Source organism: Propithecus coquereli, unplaced genomic scaffold (genome assembly GCF_000956105.1).
Source record: "Propithecus coquereli isolate 6110/MARCELLA unplaced genomic scaffold, Pcoq_1.0 Scaffold52, whole genome shotgun sequence".
NCBI classification, from domain to species: Eukaryota; Metazoa; Chordata; class Mammalia; order Primates; family Indriidae; genus Propithecus; species Propithecus coquereli.
The window spans coordinates 6,094,947-6,113,872 of NW_012151063.1; the positions used below are offsets into that span (position 1 = coordinate 6,094,947).

Genomic DNA, 18,926 nt, shown 5'->3' on the forward strand with positions numbered 1-18,926 from the left:
GGAGATGCAGGGACAATGCCAGGGCTGCTGGCCTTGATCTAGAAGGGGACAGGAGACAGGGTGGACCCAGCTGCACACAGTGAGCACCAAACGGTGCACGGGAATCAGCTCAGTCCAGACACCCCAGCCTGCTGTGTCTCTTTGGGAGTCTGCGTTGCTTTTCTTTAGGAATGAACGTGCACTTTCTGTGGCAGGATACTGGAATCCAGGGCTGGCCATCAAGGACTCTGCTTCACAGGTATTCCAAGAATGCTTTCATGTGGCGGGGAAGGCAGACGTCTGCAGCAGTAAGCAAATTAGCTGCTGCTTCATCCTACCATGAAAGCAAAGTAATTGGGCCCAAAGGTCGATTAAAAATGAAAACAGACAAGTTCTAAGCCTTTAACAGTATGCTTTTTTGAGATTTTGATTCTTATTTCTACCAGATACATTATATATGCTCAGTGAATAGCTATTCTCACTTTCAGAGTTAGTGAAGATGCCAAGCCTAGGACTGGACGGCCACGTGGACTCAAGCCAGGGTCCGTAGGGTTCCCAGGCACGTGCCACTAAGCAAGGGGGAGCCTCGCCCCTGCCCACAAAAATTTCTGATAAATCCTGCTTCCGTTAAATTCTTTTTCTACTTTTCAAACAGAATTCCTTATTTAAAATGTCTTTAATTTCTTAATGAAGGTCACAAACTTTGGGACTAATTTAAGGATAAATAAAAGGAGTAACTTTGGTAAACCGGTTGAGACAAGTCAAATCCAGTAAAAAAGAAAAAGAAACAGAAAAAAATAGCTGTGTGTTTCTGCAAATCCAGTGACTCGTTTTCTCTCACTGTCTTAAAGTTACGTGATCAGATACGATCCTACAAATAGTGCCCCTGTTGCTTTAGAAAACGTTCAAAAGGAAAAGATTCCACTTACATATCCCAAGCCGTCATACTGTACATTTGGGGGCATGTTTTTGAATTTTTTAAACTTCCCTGATTTATGACATGTGCATTGCTGCCATCAACACCTTGTATAACACAACTCCCTCTTAAACATGTTGTGTTGGTTTGCTGATTCTAATCCATAACTCATACATTAACCCCAAAATATTTGGAATGATATTTTGAGTAGTATTGAGTTGCCATCCCCCAAGATATAGGCACTTGGTGTACAGGACAGGTAGCATGTCCCGTTAACTGGAGGAATTGGTGGCACTTAAGGATGTGGCAAAGAGAGGTGCCGAGTGAGAGAGTCACATGGAAATTCACGGCATTTTAGGGCTTGCCCCGTGTCGCCAGTGGAATAAGTTCTCCATGGAATGGCGCGCATGGATAAAAGACTGGGTCGCTGTAACGACTGTTAGGTTTTCAGTTTTCACTGGGTCATTGTTCAATAGCTCGTTTGTGAGAGTGAGTTAACCATTTGACATATCTGGTTTGTACATCGTCCTGTCCAATTACATACACAGGTCAGGTCAGTCTAGAAAGCATCTTCTTACGTGGGTCATGCTGGAGGATGTCTCCCATCCGGCTGTTTTGTTGTGGGCACACACTTCTGGAAACCAATGCACGTGATACCGGTTGACGCTGGGATCTACAACATCAAAACACGCAAATGAAAATAACAGCCTGGAAGTTACATTCCATGTAGTCCACTGTTCTTGAACTTGAGAGAATAGGAAGAGAAAATGAAATTCTACAGGTGACCAAAAAATGCATAGGTGAGCCCAAGGAGGCATGCAGGTCTGGTATAATTCTGATTATTTAGTGGTTAGGAGTAAAGTAAGTAGAAAAACTAATACACTGCCAAAGGAAAACCTGTGTTGAAATGCAAGTACTAAGTAGGAAAAAAAAAAAAAAAACAATTAGCAAAGTAATAGCAAAATGATTCTAAAGGTGCCTTGAGAATAACCTATCCATGTTTTTAGGGTAAGCAAAGCCCTGCAGGAAAAGGTAACACTCAGTGTAGCTCTCTTCGCTCCTGCTGTAGGAGAGAATCATTAGAAGTCTCTCAATCCTATATTTTTTGGATAAAGATGAGAAGCTATTGAACCCACAAAAAACAAAAGCAAACGTGAAGAATTGGCTATTGCTATTTATTTCCTAAAGTGTTGCCACAAGGCAGTTCCCTTGTGAGAAGGATCAGGGTGTTGAGCATCCTCCTCCCCTTCCCTTTCTGTACGTCTGATCCTACTGAAATGTGACTTGCTGGCCTCAAAGACAGGCAGGAGCACTGGCCTTTCAAACATTTTCATTCCCAGGTGGAGCAGCGCATTTTCTGTGCATTACTTTACTTTGGACAATGTGGGGTCGGGGGAGACAAACTGGGGAAGGCGACTCATTGAGTGTGGGAAAGCAGCTCTCGACAGTGTCAGGTTTATTAATCACCCCAGTGAGTCCAAGGGGTGTGAAACAGCGCTGCTTTGCTGGCGATTAACATCTTGTCCCGAACGCTCACGCCAAGCGTTTGATGGGGGTTTTCAGAGGGGAAAACTCTTTGATGAAATTGGGTTGATCTAGTGGGAACTTGCTCTGAGCACTTTGGAACCAGAAAAGAAGAACTTTTAATCAGAGAAAGGAAACAGATATAAAGTGGGCACCCGGGGCGTTTAGTTTAAAGGGAAATCACGTGCTAGAGGTTTTAATTTTTGCACAGCAGACATCAAGGGTTTGATTTTCTTTTCTTTTTTTTTAAAGAATGATACGTTATACATAAGGATGAAGTCAGTTGGTGAGTGATTCCATATTCTTTCATTCAGCAGCAGTGGAATAATCTCACAAGTGCTGCCCTCCTGAAGTGGACATATTAATGGGGCTATGCAGATAATATGCAAAATGCATAAATAAGATCTATACTAGGTTGAAGGTAGCAAGTCTACAGATAAATATAAAAGCTAAGACAGTTACAACTTAAAATTATAACTTTTCATGTGGACAAACAATTTTAAATAAGGTGGCCAGAAGCTCATGTCTGAGTAGGACCTTAGGGAGGTCCAGGCTTGGCTTGGCTACCGCAGAGGGTCCTACGTAAACTGAAGATCCTTTATGTATTTTACGATGCAATTGTATTTTCATAAAAAGAGGCATCAAGAATGACACACAGATACTCCTTCCCTCCCGTCAGCCCTAAACACTGCCATGTCCGAGTCCACCCCCACTTGGCTTCTCGCTATGTGTCATCTCCATGAACAATTTCATTCATTCCCATGCCTTGGAAAATCATTTTCCTGCGGACAGATCCCAAACTTCTACTTTCCCGTGAGTTACTTCCTTGAAGAGCGGTGCTCCCTACTTCCTATACCACGTGGAGGCTTTCCAAACTTAACATTCCTAAAGCTACACTCTGGATTTCTGTCCCTAAATTGCCCCCTTGCATGCAAGTTCTTCACTCTGGGTGCAGAAGGCAGAATTTTGGCCCTCGTGCACAGTCTTTGAGGAAGGTGGGCTTCAGCAAGGAAGTCCTGGAAGCTCACTGAGCCTATTCCTTCATCTGAAAATAAGGGTACTGACACGGCCAGTGCAATGGGTTTGCAGTGAGTCTTAAAGCAGGTGGTGCACGAGTTTTCTGTGGAGGCTGGGACAAATCATTACGAATGTACTTGCTTAAAGCAACACGAAGTTATTCTCTTCTGAAAGTCCGAAATGAGTCTCACTGTGCTAAAATCAAGGTACTGGCAGAGCTGCGTTCCTTTCTGAAGAGTCTGGGGGAGAATTTGTTTTCTTGCCTGTTCTAGAGGCTAGGGGCCTCTGCATTCCTTGGCTGGAGGCGCCGTTCCACCACCTTCAGAGTCCGATGGGTCGAGTCCTTCTCGCAATGCCTTCTCTCTGGTTCTTTAGCTCTGCTGCCCTCTTCTACTTTGAAGGACTTTTGTGATTGTCTTGGTTCCCACCCAGATCACGAAGGATAATCTCCACTTCTCAAGGTTGGCTTTGAATCATTGATCTGCTTTTCTTTGCCTCAGAATTACAGATCATGCTCCTTTATGTGGCCTTCAGGGTCTCACGTGGTGACGGCCCTCAGCTGCCTGTGCGCGCTCACCTCTTGCAGAATCTACCTGTGTTCTCAATGCTTGTTTGTTCCTGTCGTCATTTGATTAAACTCTGTCCACCCCGTTTGGTGAGAGCTCCGTGAACACAAATGATGTCTATTTGGTGTCACTGTTGTGTAAACAAAGGTGAGCATGGTGCCCTGCACCGTGTCATAAACATTTAATGAATGAGTGAGTGTATGCACATTCAAATTCACTTTTATTTCACTAATTGTGCAGGGTATAGTGAAATGGAATTCCTTATGATCTAAAATATGAAAGAAAAATAAAGTGTGAAAAGAAGATAAAGTATTATACAAGAGCATTAAAAGAAATGTGAGAAAGTAAAAAATATTAAATAAACTTAGATTTAAAGGCATGCCTCAAATCATGGTTTGGGTGTGGCAAAGTCATAACATGTAACCAAAATGTTTGTACCCCCATAATATCTTGAAATAAATAAAAATAAATGGAAAAAACAAAACAAAACAAAAACAAAGATATTTAAACAGAAGTTGGAATATTTCTATATTGTTTCTGGAAAATAGTATCAAACTTAGATTTAATATTTTTGAAAATATAACATTTATTTTCTCATTTGCAAATAAAATAAAATGTCCTCAAAGCATTGCAAATGGCATCCCCAAAGGCCAGTTTGGGGACATTTATTTTTAAAAAGCAAACAAAAATATGCGCATACTTGTTTATGTTAGTTGAGTTCAATTTAAAAAATCAATTCATAGATATTTGCTTCCATGGAAGTCATTTGTACAAACATCTTGTCTTTAGCTTCATCTTGCCAAGTATTAAAATCCTAAGAGCTTGTGTTTTAAGCTATGACTGTAGGACTCGATCTACAACTACAATATTAAAAATAATATTGTTCAATCAAACACTTCCTAAAGGGTTTCACGTGAAAATTCTATGCTAAATGTCTAATAGACCTGGTTCTTGAACTTAATTTCTTCCTTCCACAAATAAATGACGCTATACAGAAAGCACCTGAAAAGTATTTTTAAATGTTGGAATTTACTTGTGCTATGCTTCAACTATGCTTCAAAAATTAAACGCATCTAATTATCTTTTCAAATATATCAAACTCACAGTGTCTGGAATAAATGAAAGGCTCTAAAATTTTTAATTAAATGTGAATTTCTAAATTTGCAAAAGTCTAATAATCAGAATGATGGGGCTTGTTGACATTAGCGCTCTGAGACACAGAGGCAATCTTGGGTTACCCCAGAACAACATTCGCCATAACAAATAACTGAAAATCACAACACGAGGGAGAGGGGACATTCATTTGGGAAGGCATCACAGAATGCCACTTCCGTCAGGGCGGGGATTCTGCCTGCTTCTTCACTGTGTCACTAGCGCCAGAGATGGTGGCCAGTGTGGGGCAGGTGCTCAAAGAATGTGGGGTGAATGACATCCTCTCATTGAGCAATGCCTCATTCTCCTCATATTTGTAAAAACGATTTGATGAAACAGAACTTTCTGACTGTGTGCAACTAAAACGAGAACTTTTGAACACCTCATAGGCACTTGTACTTAAAGTAGAAGCATAAATGTTTTCTTTCCCAGCCAGTTTTTTACAATTGTGTTGTATAAACACAAAGTCTAAAGCCAGAAAACCTAAAAACAATCAATTGTGTATTCTATTATCACACAGGAAAAATGAACTAATGCCAGTAGAATAATATGGTTATTTTAAAAATAAGCTAAGTGGAATATTTCTTTTAAAATAATTTTTTTCTATAAATTCACTGTTGAAAATATTTGTTTTCTTTCAGAGCATTCACTATTATAACCCAACTACCATATGCATCGAGAAGGCTGATATTTGATGCTTAATTCATTTCCCTACATGATTATATGCTACATCCTAATAATTGAAACTCTCTCTGTGGGAAATTTTAAGGGAAATGAATAGATTTATGTTTTTAGATTCTTAACTCCAAGTCCAACACCAACATTTTACTCACCATCACTTTTAGGAATTGTGACATAAGAACCAATGTCTGTATATAATTTTGTTTTGATTAATGAAAAAGATTGTGTTCTTCCCTTAGTTGTCACAAGCATTCAGTTCTTTTAGGTTTTCAGTTCAATTTTTCTACTGTAGAAAATAGATTATAATTCAAGAATATTCAAATATTTATGTCAAGAAGTTTAAATCCATTTGAGAGGAATCTATTGAGTTGCATACAGAGCAGACAATTTCTCATATTAAAAAGTCCAAAAATCCAGAAAATCTAGCCAAAGCATCCTTTCCCATGACGGAAACTGAACTCATTCACATTCTATACAGCACTTATACACTAGCAGGACTGCGAGTTGATTTAAACGGTCTCCTTTCCTACATGTGTGATAATTATGAATATGAACATGTTTTATAAATATCTGGGGAAACTCTGGTTGGGATTCTGCAGGTCATATGGCGAATGCATAAAAGGTTTCTGGAAGGGGTAAAAACGTGGAATAAGTTTGGAATACATACTCTCCACTTCGTTTTACTTTGGACTTCCCAAAGCTTTCAACAGCCCCCTTCCAACATGCACTTTAACGGAATGAGCTCTGCTACAATTTATATGGCAATTTGGCTTTCATATTTAAAATAAAAACGGAAATGGGGATGGATACAATTTAAGAAAAAGGGATTTTTTGGAAAATTATGAAACTATTTAGAGCGTGCCTTGTTCTCAGTTCCTAATAAGTAACTATGTGATCCAGTGGCATCACCTAACGTTTGCAGGCCCTCTGACAGCAGTCGGTGACCGCACCATAGCTCCAGCCCAATCCGTACTTCTCCTGCACAGCTGTCTCCTGAGCTGTAAGCATGTATTTCTGACCACCTACCAGAGCTTTTCTGGATATCACGCCGTTATCTCAAATTCAACACACCAAACCCAAATTTCCATCCTCCCCAGGAAACACATTGCAATTTTATCGTTCACAGTCTTTGTTCATCAAAGTACTGTTAAGTAGTCACGCAAGCTAGAAGGTAGAGGCTCCACTGAGATTCATCTCTCTTCCCTTCAGCCAGGTCTTAATACCCAGGTGACTGTGTGTCCTGGTTTCCCTGGGAGAGTTGCAGTCTGTGTCTGCTGGCGAGGAATAACCTTGAAGAACTCCTCCTTTCACGCTCAGTGAATCCCAGTTCAGACAATAATTACGTGGCCACTCTTACAATCCTCCCCCACCTCGCTCCCACCACTACTGCCTTTATTTCACGCTCTGATCGCTTCCCGTTTGGGCTACTGAAAGTAACTACCTAGCGAAAGCCTACGCCATGCTCTCTCTGAGCAGTCCCCACCCATTCTCCTCGCACACCTGCTTTGGCTAACATCTCCAGCTGCTACCCAGAGCTTCCCCTCTACTTCACTTCCCTCTCCTACGCAGAGAACAAAATTCACGCTCTCTGGTGTACGTAGCACAAAACAGTCTCCATCATTCGATCTCCCCAGCCTCACCATGTCACCAACACTTGACATTTCTGATCTTTCATCTGCACCGCTGCTCATTTCCTGGGCCAGAAACGCTCATCTTCCCTGGTCAAAAAAAAGTAATCTAGCCTTTAAAATTCACCTTAAACTTTACCTCCTCTGTGAAAATATCTCTGCACACAAATCAAAGGCTCTCCCCTGGCAAGTGCTCTGTATCCACGCCTTTATGAAGAATATCTCTTATTATGTGGCCACTGCCTATGTGTGTAAGCCTCAGAACATCAGGTGCCTTCAAGGTAGAAAGTTTACCTATTGCTACAATCCCATGATTTGGCACAGGGTCTGCTGTAAAGTAGGCGATGCACGCACATTTGCAAGATAAGCCAACAATGAAATGAAAACGCATTCACTGACACCTAAGTTAATTCTGATTTTTAAAACCTTCCACTTCCAAGTGAAAGTTGAACATATTATTTTCTAAATAACTAAATGACTAAACTACTCTTCTAAAGATGCTTTTAATGTTTGTAAGGCCCATTACTTATTTAAAGGATTAATTTAAAAGGAAAATAGACCTTTCTTTTCTTTTTTTCTATATTTCTTTCATCACCTTAATCAAAATCAAAAGCCACCAGCTTTCAGAGGCAAGATTTGTGTAGGGAAATTCAACTCTATTTGTTTTTGTACTCTATCATTTTGGTAAAGGGCTTGGAGTGCTCTGTAGAGTCATGAGTATTCCGTCTAGGTATTTTTACACAATGATCCTTTTACATTCCAAACTCTTTGGGAGGATCTCCCTAAAGAAAGTAAAAGCAAAATGCCAGATTCCATACTTTTGCCATCATTTTGAAGAGAATCCATACAGAGTGTTTCAAGTGCTTCCTGTCACTTCAAAGAAACATCTGACACGAATATTTAGAGAGGACACAAGCTGAAATGGTAAGGAGCTGACTCATGTCCTACAAAACATCTGCAAAGACAGACCTCGACGTATCAGTAAAGATGCAGAATGAACCCCCGCCTCGTGAGGAAGCAGCAGCACTAGCATCACAACGGTTTTCAATAGAAGCTGCGGTGCTCAGCTGTTGACTACTTTTGCACAGAATATTCTCTTGTACAAATATATTTCACATCAATTATATCTTTGGAATCAGAGTTTGGCCAACCCCAGAGAATGTTCTCAGGCCAGCACAGGTGCATACTGATTAGACAATGGTCTAATGTTGGTCTATGTTAGGAACGTCCCTGGAGGCTAACAGAGCTCAGAGATTGGAAATGGGACTGACTAAAGCCATTTGGCCACTAACCGACTGCGTGGCATTTAAGTTAACAAGACACGCCATTCCTGACGAACAGATGCTAGCTGGCCTCCACTGCATTAGCTCTTCACTCCCAGATACTGCTTGGTGGCCTAGGGTCCGAGTCACTAAACAGGAATCAAGTCAGCATCAATTTCAGAGCCCAAATCGAGGCCATTCCTTTGCCTTTGGATCTCGTCTCTTTATTGTCAGGTCCATAATTTCACACATTGTCAAGTAAATTGGATCACACTACGTATCCTTAAATTGACTAATAAATATGCACACAAATCTCTGCCTATAGTCTCTTTAAAGATTTCTATATCAGAAAACAACTGATATCCTTCACATTTATTTCCAATTTTGGATTATTTATAATAATATGTGTGCATGTGTGCGTATATGTGACTGTGTGTATCTATGTCAATGACTGGTGATATGATCAATATTCCCATTCAACAATGATTCGAGTGCATACAGGCAAACATAATTCTTTATTTATCATGCACTCAAATCACTATCGTCTGAGAATATTGATCACATTACTGCTTGCTGATACAGTGTAGTGAAGGTTAATCCTTTTTCTTCTGTCAAATTTAACAAGATACTTAACTTTTATAGCATTTGTATTATAAATCGGACAAAGAAATCATTTTTAAAGCACTGTTCTTTGCTGTCTGCAAAGGAGAAAACATTGGGAGTCAGTCCTAAAGCAACAGGAAGCCTTATGAAGCTAGGCTAGTGGCTCTTTACCTCTGCGGGGACGTCCTGCCCTCTCTCTGCATGCCAGCCACTCTCTCTCTACGGCGCTGCCTACAGCAGTGCAGCAGGAATCCTCACATACCAGAATGGCTAAACCTAAAAAGATGGAAAATACCACATGGCAGAGAAAACATGGGGCACCTGGAAATATCATAGCCTGCTGGGGAGACTGTAAATTGGTATGACCACTGTAGAAAACTATTAATGTAGTCTAAAGCTCAACAGACTCTGTGACCTAAGAATCTCACCTCTATGGGGACAGTATGTATATACCTGTGCAACAAAACACATGTGCTCACAGGGTATTCATAGCAGCACTATTTGTAATAGCCCAACATTGAGCAAAGTAAATCTCTGTCAACAGCTGGAATAGATACACTGAGGTGTATCAGGGACTGCTGGGCAGCAATGAGTGAATTATTGTTTCATGCAACAGGATAGATTAGTTTGTCACATAAAATGCTCAGTGCAAGAAGCCAAATACATTGCAAACCAGATGATTCCATTTTGACAACTATCAAATACAGCCAAAACAAATCTTGAGTTTTAGAAGTCAGGATGGTGGTGGTTACTCTTGTATGCTTGAGATGTTTACATTTTTGAAACTAGATGTTTACATTTTCATTTCATTACATTAAATGTTTAAATTTTTAATGTTATTAATAAAATGCTATGCTTTGTTAATTTATTGATAATTTTAAATTGGTAAATACAATTGATCAAATCATTTTATCATTTAATATTTATTATGGAATTATTAATTTTAATATGGACATATAATATTAATATAAGCTTAATTTAATAAATATTGAATGAAGGAACTTTAATTAACATATTACAAGAATGAAATATATTCCTGTAATATTAATGGCAATGCTATTTTAGTTGCAGAATGAATTTTAGCAGCTTGAAAGAAAATTCTGGAAGAAGAACTGCTCCAATACCAATATTCTTTATGACACAGGGGTCATGAATACCCTGAATGAAATAGAACTTCAGAAGAATGAGGAGAATTTTTAAAACTGAACTCTTGAAACAATCTATTTTGCTTATGTTTTTAAAATATATGAGTGATAATGATAAAATATATGTTAAATAAATTCTAAAAGTACTATTTCAATAGTGAAAAAATATTCTAAGAGTAAAGAAAATAAACAAAAAATTATCTTAAAGATAAGTGTTCAAACAAACAAAAAGAGTATATCCTAAGGATAAATGTTCATGGCAGCCTTAATTAGAAATGGAAATTTTAAAGTCACCTAAACGTTTCATTGAACTGGAATAATGACATGTCCTATGACATTAGTATATACCCATGCAAAGCAGCAATGAAAAAATGTTATGAAAAATGCATGACAATACAGCAGCTCTTATAATATTATACAGAAATATGTGTGTGTGTTTTATACACACACACACATACACACACACACACAACTTCTGAAAGGAAATCCACCAAAATGCTGTTTCCAGGATATGATATTGAGATGATAGGTGACTTTCTATTTTCCAAATTATTTGTATTATAGGTCTTTTTTTTAATAAAAATAATTTAGAATAAAAATTACAGTTTACAATAATGAATGATTTGAGTGTTTTGGACACAAGATCAGCCTTCTGGGAAAGAAATGAAGATAGGCCAATACCCTGAAATTAAAACATTTAAGCAATTGACTGTTGCCGATTTCAAAACTGTGGGAACCAACGTCAACCCATTTGGATTTTAATACAGCGAGGCATTTTTTAAAAAAGGCATTTAAGTGTTTTGTTCATCGACTATTTGCCTGAATTCAACACTGTGGCTTAACATTTACTTTTTCAAAAGTATCTTTATATCATTGTGCTACTTAAAGCAAATACCAAATAAGCAGCAAATGCTTGTGTACCTTCCATCTTCTTCCAGTAGATCTTGACCTGCAGTTGGTTGTCTTGAAAGAATGGAGTGCCAACTTCCAGAGGGCGCGTCGGCCGTCTTCTTTGGAAAGGGGGCTGCATTTGAATCGCACCTTTTCTGGTTTTCCCAAGCTGTTCTTCTGCAACAAAGTACAACATTCTAGTGTACTTGTTAAACATAATTGGATAACATGACATTAATCCCAGTGTACTTAATTTCATCCTGTTTTTTATTCATATCAGTGCCTGTTTTTTAAAAGGTGATGCAACTGCATATTCTTTCATGCTCAAGTTAATGATGCCCCGTTTCAAAACTTGTTGGAATACTAATATTACATGTAATCCTAATGTAATCCTAATCCTAATTACATGTAATACTAATATTACATGTAATACCTAGAATTTAAATTGGTAATCAATATATATTCACCAGGCTTGAAAGTATACTTGAATAAGTATACTTACTACTTAAGATGTTCCAACATAGTAGTAAGTATAAATAGTATCTCATTATAGAAGGAGTTTTTTACAATTATGAGGGAAACAAAATAATATTAAAATACCATTTCATGAAAACAAAAGCTAGCTTTTTGCAGAAGTATGGGCATTACACATCAACATTTGCTACAAGGCCCTAAACAGAAATACTGTTCAACTTTGTCACATTAGTAGTTCAGAGCACAAATTGCACTGACTCAGTTGACAATGCCAATTTCAGACTCAGCGCTCAACAGCCCATCTGGGTGCAGTTCGGATTAGTGACAGACATTCAGACTCTGACAGATACTAGAGCGAAGTATTAAAATACCCAGGAAAGGAAAGGAAATGCAACGGCAACAGCACGTTGGATTGCGCAATGGAACGTAAGGCGCGTTCACGCATTAGTTCTTTCTGTGAACATTTACGAACACTGCCCAGGAGCCAGGAACTGAAGCTAGACGCCGTGGATGTAACGGTTCTGTATGTGAGGGGCTCCTGAAACAGCAGAAGGCATCACCGCCACGATCACAGCGCACAGGGAGAGGGCTGCGCTGAAGGCACCTGCCCGGCGGAAGTGCGTAAGTCTGACAAGTCAGTGTTTGTTCTTTGAAAAAGTGGCCAAAAACAAGTCATAGAAGCACAGTTGTTGCAATGTGAGATGGTATTTTATGAATAAACCAGAACACTTCAGGAAGAAGGAGATGAGAAAATGTTCACATGTTCATTATTGGTTTTTTTTAGCATGAGCTTTTTTTTCCTATTGTCCATTTAAAAAATGTATTCAAAACACACTCACTGCAAAGCTAGGACAGTATAAAAGTGAATAAGAAGGACCCCAAACCCCAATATACCATATCCAATGCAAGACAGAGATAAGCTGCTATAAAACAAAACAGCAAGAGATATTTTTTGAATCAGGCAATTTTCAAACGTTTATTCTTAGGCTAGGTCACTTCTTATTGTGCTGCTGTTTAGGGTCACGATCTGGCTCTAGTTTTAGTTTGCTGTTTGTTTTTCTGTTTTAATTTAGCTGTATCTTTCCCTCCCGCGCCATTCCTAATTCCCGAAATCTGGTGGGCTCCTCCCTACCTACACTTCTGATTGCTTTAGCTCGGCACGCACCACACTGCTTGTTTCTCTCTGGAACAACCCTCCTTGTCCTTCGAAACTTCCCATAAGCTCTCCCTGGTGAAGATTTCCCAAAGTAAATGGAAACAAACAGCTGTTTAGTGAGCCTGTATTTTCTCAGTTTTCAATATTGCTTTTCTTTAATTTGTTTCTCCAACTCAAATTAGAACTCTCTAGAAAGAGACTCTTGTCCTAATCTTCCTTGGATCCCGACTGCCTACTTCAGAAACACGCACATGGTAGTTGCTTAATATGTACTGGATGAAGTGAAATGAACAAGTCTATGAATTCATGGCTCTATGGACTAAATGTTTATTTATCTGGAGTTGTGCAGGCTGTTTTGTTTATGTCAATAACAGTAATCCTTTGACATGGGATCCAAACGTGGTACAATCTCCTGTGTTGTAGGAAGGGCAAAAAACGCCCTAACTTTTTGACTCCAGGTGTGTTTCTGGTGGGCTTTTGTTTGGTTGGTGAGCTTTGATACTATTTAATTTATATTTGTACAGCCATCCTATGAAAGAAAGTCAGCAAACTTTTCCTAAAGGGCCAGATAGTAAATGTTTTTGGTTTTGTGGGCCAGTCTCTCTCCCAACTACTTAATTGCTGTTGTAGCTTAAAAGCAGTCAGAGGTGATAGGAAAATGATATGTAAATAAATGTAGCCCTGAGCCAACAAAATCTTAATTACAAAATCAGGTGGGGGCTTAATTTGGCCTGTGGGCCATAGTTTGCAGACGTCTGAGAAAGAGGAATTAGCTCACACTAAAGATCGACTGTCACTTTCTCCTTATACACGTACGCCCATGAATTTGTCAGTCCAGTGGATGTGATGAAAAGGAAATGGAAGCCTACATTAGTCAGATTCATCTTTAGAATATTTAATTCAAGGAGTTCAAATCCATGTTTGGATAACTGAGAAACTCCTACTAGGCTACTGCTTTTTGAGGTCCACCACAACCTTGCAGAGAACCAGCATCACCAATAGCACAGGGAACTCAGAGTCTCCAAGGGAGGAGGAAGGAACCAGATGGAAAACTCACAGGGCTCCTGGCCCAAACCCGTCACCTCCTTGACACCATGATGGAGTTGAAGAATCCTCCCGATTTCACCCAAAGTCTTTATTACATAACTAATTAAGGATCTAAAATTTTCACAAGCCCATTTTTGTTTCCCATTTCTTTAATAATCTGTGATATTGAGAACTCTCCAGTGGATAACCAACACAGAAGTTTAGATATTATGTTTAAACTTGATGTGACTCTTGTCTTCCTACTTGATTTTATATCCCATGCAAACTATAATCTTTAATTATAGATATAAGAATGTATTTTTATATATCTCGAGATTGAACCATTATTGCTTTACTGAAATGATTCAAGAGCAGGATTCCACCAACGAGTGGTATTGCTGATATGTGCCTTGGGTGAACGACAAAGAAGGTGCAGACTTCAGTGCTAGGAGTATGTCCCTGACTTCATAAGAAAGTCTCCTCCACTTTTGGTAGTGAATAGAAATGGAATAAAATCATATCTACCATATTCTGAAAAGGTATGAAGTCTAATTTATGCTATTTGATAGTCATAAAAGTTAAGACAATCAAATATGTATACTGTTTTTTCAAACATCCAAATTTTGATTAATTTTACAGATCAGGAGACTTACAGTATTTTATCTCCACTCCATTCTTATTTTGGAGAGCTAGAATAATATTCCAGTTCCATGAGGCAAATATAAAACACTTGGAAACTGTCAACCTCGAAAATATTCCTCCTGCCTCCAAAAAAAACCAAGCTACATTTCCACTAAAGACAGTGTTACATCTTACTCCCTTCAAGGGACTCTTTCATAAAACTGCATGAGCATTCAGCTTTCGCTTGCATAAAAATATTTATCATTAAAACACCTAGTAGCCTGCAGACCTGGTAAAATATAATTCAAAACGTAACTTATATACTGACATTTACTACTCTCCTTCCTATAAAATATAATTTCCCTTGCTTATACTATAAAGTTGTAATTATTCTTTACTTCTAGTTGGTTCATGATGAAATATATAGTGTTCTTATAAAAGTCATGTACTAGTGTTTATGAGATTATATATCAACATTGGGATATAAAATCCTGACAAACATTCAGCTGTATCTTACATTATCTGTTGTAAATCCAGTGGCTTCTGTAGAATAATTGGGTCCCAAACAACATGTGTTACTAACATACTTTGTACTATGACTTGTTTTTTTTTCTTTTTACTTTTATTTTATTACTTTTCTGAATCTATGTGAGAGGAATCAGTCCTAAGAATAAGGTGGCCTTTGATAGGTTAACCATCACATGTCTTCATTGGTTAGGCAAGACATTATCTAATTTTAAGTGATGACTAGAAAATGGTCTTAGTACTGAGACTCAACCAGTCCAATAGCTAGGGCCCTCTCTCATTTAAATGCCATGATTCTAGTGTCTTCCCACCTGGCTGGAAACTCCCACCAGTTAAGAGAATTCCTCTGGAAGAGTCAACCAAGTGAAAACACAAACTCTCAGAGGATATAGTTAAATTATGCAAATAGCCTATATAAGAGATGAACAACCTTGGTTGTTGGAGACTGACGGTCACTTCATTGTCCCTTCCCTTTGTACTTATGATCATATCAGATTAATCTATTGGAACCTTCAGAAAGCTGGAGTGTTAGAGTGTGGGGTACAGGTGGTTGAATGGAGAGATGGTTGTATTTGGCTAAGCTAAAACACTTACTGAATTCCTACCATGTTCTTGGAAGATTCAAGAAGCCACAGGTCTTGATAAAAGTTGCAGGACCTAGAAATGAACTAAAGGGAACAGGAAGCAGTGAACGAAGACTCACAGGTTTCTGGTCAGCAGTAACACCAATGGTGACAATAAATTCATGGGAACATCAGGCTTTGTCAGTGGAGGGTGTGAGTCTAACGTGGAGCATACTGAGTTTGAGATGCCTGTGTGACATTTGGATACAGACAGTGACAACCTAGAGAAATCTGGTAATAGCAGAGAAATCAAGGCTAGAGCTGAGTCATCGGGAATGACCCCAGAGTAGGTAGTCACAAAGCTGTCACAGTGGATAAGATGGAACTCTAGAGAGGACCAGAGGAGGAAGGCGACCCCACAAGTAAAACTAAGCAGAGGTCTGAGAGGAATCAGGACATTTGGGAGTCAAATATACAAGGGTCGAGGTGTAGCAAGGGGGCAAGTGTAGTTAAAATGAGGACAAATGCATCAGAAAGGAGCAATAAAGCTGGGAATGGAAAACGTTCATCAGACTTAGAAATTAGCAGGAGCAGATTCAGTGGAAAAGTGAGATTGAGAAATAGATTCCAGATGCTTGAGCAACACATGGAAAGGAGAAAGATAAGATGGTAGCTAGAAGGAAACCAGACTCAAGGAAAGAATTGTTTTAGAATTGGAAGCTGAGCAGATCTAGCCAGGGTGAGGGCATAGGCAAAAGAGAGAATAGCTGGCTAATTTGGTTTCATAAATATCTGTGGTGCCGTGATGATGTGTCCAGGACTACAGCAGGTGCTGTGGGCACACAGGTAGAAATCCGCGTCTCCGACCCAGTAGAGATTTGACTTTGGTGGATGCAAGCATCTGAGCTGGGAAGGGATGGGTCCACCCCATGCAGAGGGAAGGACGCCTCCACCTCACAATACAGAGGACAGGAGAAGAGAAGCATGGGCATAGGGACCGATACGTTTATATTCACGGGGGATTGCATGGCTTATGAGAGTCAGGGATTTAGACTAGACTGTGCAATGTGGCTTAAAGGAGAGAGGAAAGTTTACAATCATCCTTGATAGAGGATAATGAAAGATGTCCCTGAGCCAACAGGGCTGTGTGGAGCTGCTCCAGGAGGACTGAGAAAGCTTGATGTGCGGGGGAGACCCAGGGCCCCACGAAAGTTCTATCTGCGGGCTGGACCACGATGAGGCTCTAGATAATGAAACTTCAACAAGGACAAGTTGAGGTTGGGTTTTTTCCTTCCTCGCTCTTGGTTCTGGGAATAAACACACAGTAAATTGTGGGAGTCTGCAATCCCACACCAATTTCTAATGGGGAAAGAATGTTGTTTATTGGAAGAACCAGGAGACTAAAAAGACATACTCATTTTACACAGTGGGTGAGATTTCCATCACCAGTAGGAAAAGACAGGTCCTGAATGAAGAGAGGTTTAAAGGATTTTGGTCTGAGAAGGAAGCTGGGGAGGAAAACGGAGGAAAGCTGTGAAGGAGGAAGTTTTGGGAGATGTGAAAAGAGAAGACAACTTGTTGGCTCTCTTGAGACGGGAACTCAGAAAAGGGAGAAATCTGTAATTAGGTGGGTAGTTTCTAAAGAATACTTTGCCAGCTCTACAAAGAAAGGCTATTAAAGAAAGAGCAGAAACATGAACGCTAATTAGGAGACTGTTTTAATTTTATTGGAAAGAGATGATAGTGGCCCAAACAACGGAAAGAGTTGGACAGATCCCACATAGAATTTAAAATTAGAGACAGAAAGACTTTGTGAAGAATTGGATTTCTGGAGAGAAAGAAAAGAGAGAAGAATGGAGAATGACTTCTGGATCTTCGGCTCGAGCAAGCCCGTGGATGTTGGAGCCATTTACGGAGACAGGAGAGCCCGGGAGAGGAACAGGTGTGAGGGGAAGTCCGGAGCTCTGTTTGGACATGTAACATTTGAAATGCCTGCCCGCCGCCCACGTGGAGGTGTTGAGTAGGCTGAACACCTGAATATAGGACTCTGGAGTCCAGGGAGCGGCCAGGGTAGCAGTCACTAGCAGGCAGATGGTTGTTAAATCCCTGCAACCCAATGAGAGCTCAGGAGAGAGAAAGGTGTCCCAACCCCCTCATACCTCCCCCATGCCAAGTTCTCTGCCCACACTACATGCTTTCATCTCTTTGCGCGCGTACGGGCTGCTGCACATGTGTGCAACAATACCCGTGCTCTGTGAGCCCACGGACCACTCACTCCTCAGGACTTCTTGAGGAATGGCGTGCCTGTCCATGCTAGTTATTTCTGCTTCCGCTGTTTCCTGTGGTTGTGCATGCAACCCACGGATCTTTGTGCAATCATTTTACATATTTATCTCCCAAATTCAAAATTAGGCACTTTTAAGGCAGAGATTGAAATACACCTAGTGCTGGGAATAATGTGTGTGTGTGATATGTGTGTGTATGTGTGTATGAGTATGTGTTTATGTGTATGTATGAGTGTGTACATATGTATATGTGTGTGTTCATGTGTACATCTATGCATAAGGTGTACATATATGCATATGTGCAAATATTTATATTATAGAAAATTATGGGCCACATATGCATATATATAGTGTATATGTAGTCTATATATTTGGCACCTATAATATATAGTGTATACTATATAATATTATATAGTATAGTATTCCCAGCATTAGGCACAGTAGTGTCATAATTCATAGGCATTCAATTTTAATGTGAAAAGTAGATGGATGACTAGATCAAAAAATGAATGAAGTTACTAAACACACAGAAATATTTCCATGAGAACTTTTAGTTAAAAGTCACATTGTACCCAGACTCCCATAAAAATAGCCCATTTCAAATCCATTTAATCTACAAAGAGACTATTTCTCAAACAGGTAGAAATTGCTGTTTCTAGAACTTTTTTGAAAGCATCATTTCAAACAAACCTGCTCATTTGGATCCTATTTTTCTTCCAGGTGGTGGAAGATAGTTAGGAGCAATCACTGCATCTAACTCCACTGACCAACGCTGCCTTTCCTAAATTCAAACAAACCTTTAACATATTCTTCTGCCCCTTCCAAATGAGGCCTCCTGCCCTGATCGAAGGCAGATACGACAACAGGGTCCTGCTGGCCTAACAAACCAACACTCCTGGAGCCCCAGATGCC

The 18,926-nt window shown here is 39.5% G+C and overlaps 1 protein-coding gene across 1 annotated transcript in view; it reads right to left on the bottom strand.

Moving 5' to 3' along the window:
* Positions 1-18,926, bottom strand: part of ANOS1 (anosmin 1) — a 148,881-nt gene that overhangs the window by 5,919 nt on the left and 124,036 nt on the right. Inside the window, exons 9-10 of the mRNA XM_012656801.1 lie at positions 11,395-11,541; positions 1,474-1,568 (exon numbers count right to left, since the gene is read on the bottom strand). Of these exons, the coding sequence (XP_012512255.1) occupies positions 1,474-1,568; positions 11,395-11,541 (242 nt within the window). The remainder of the gene's footprint in view (positions 1-1,473; positions 1,569-11,394; positions 11,542-18,926) is intronic.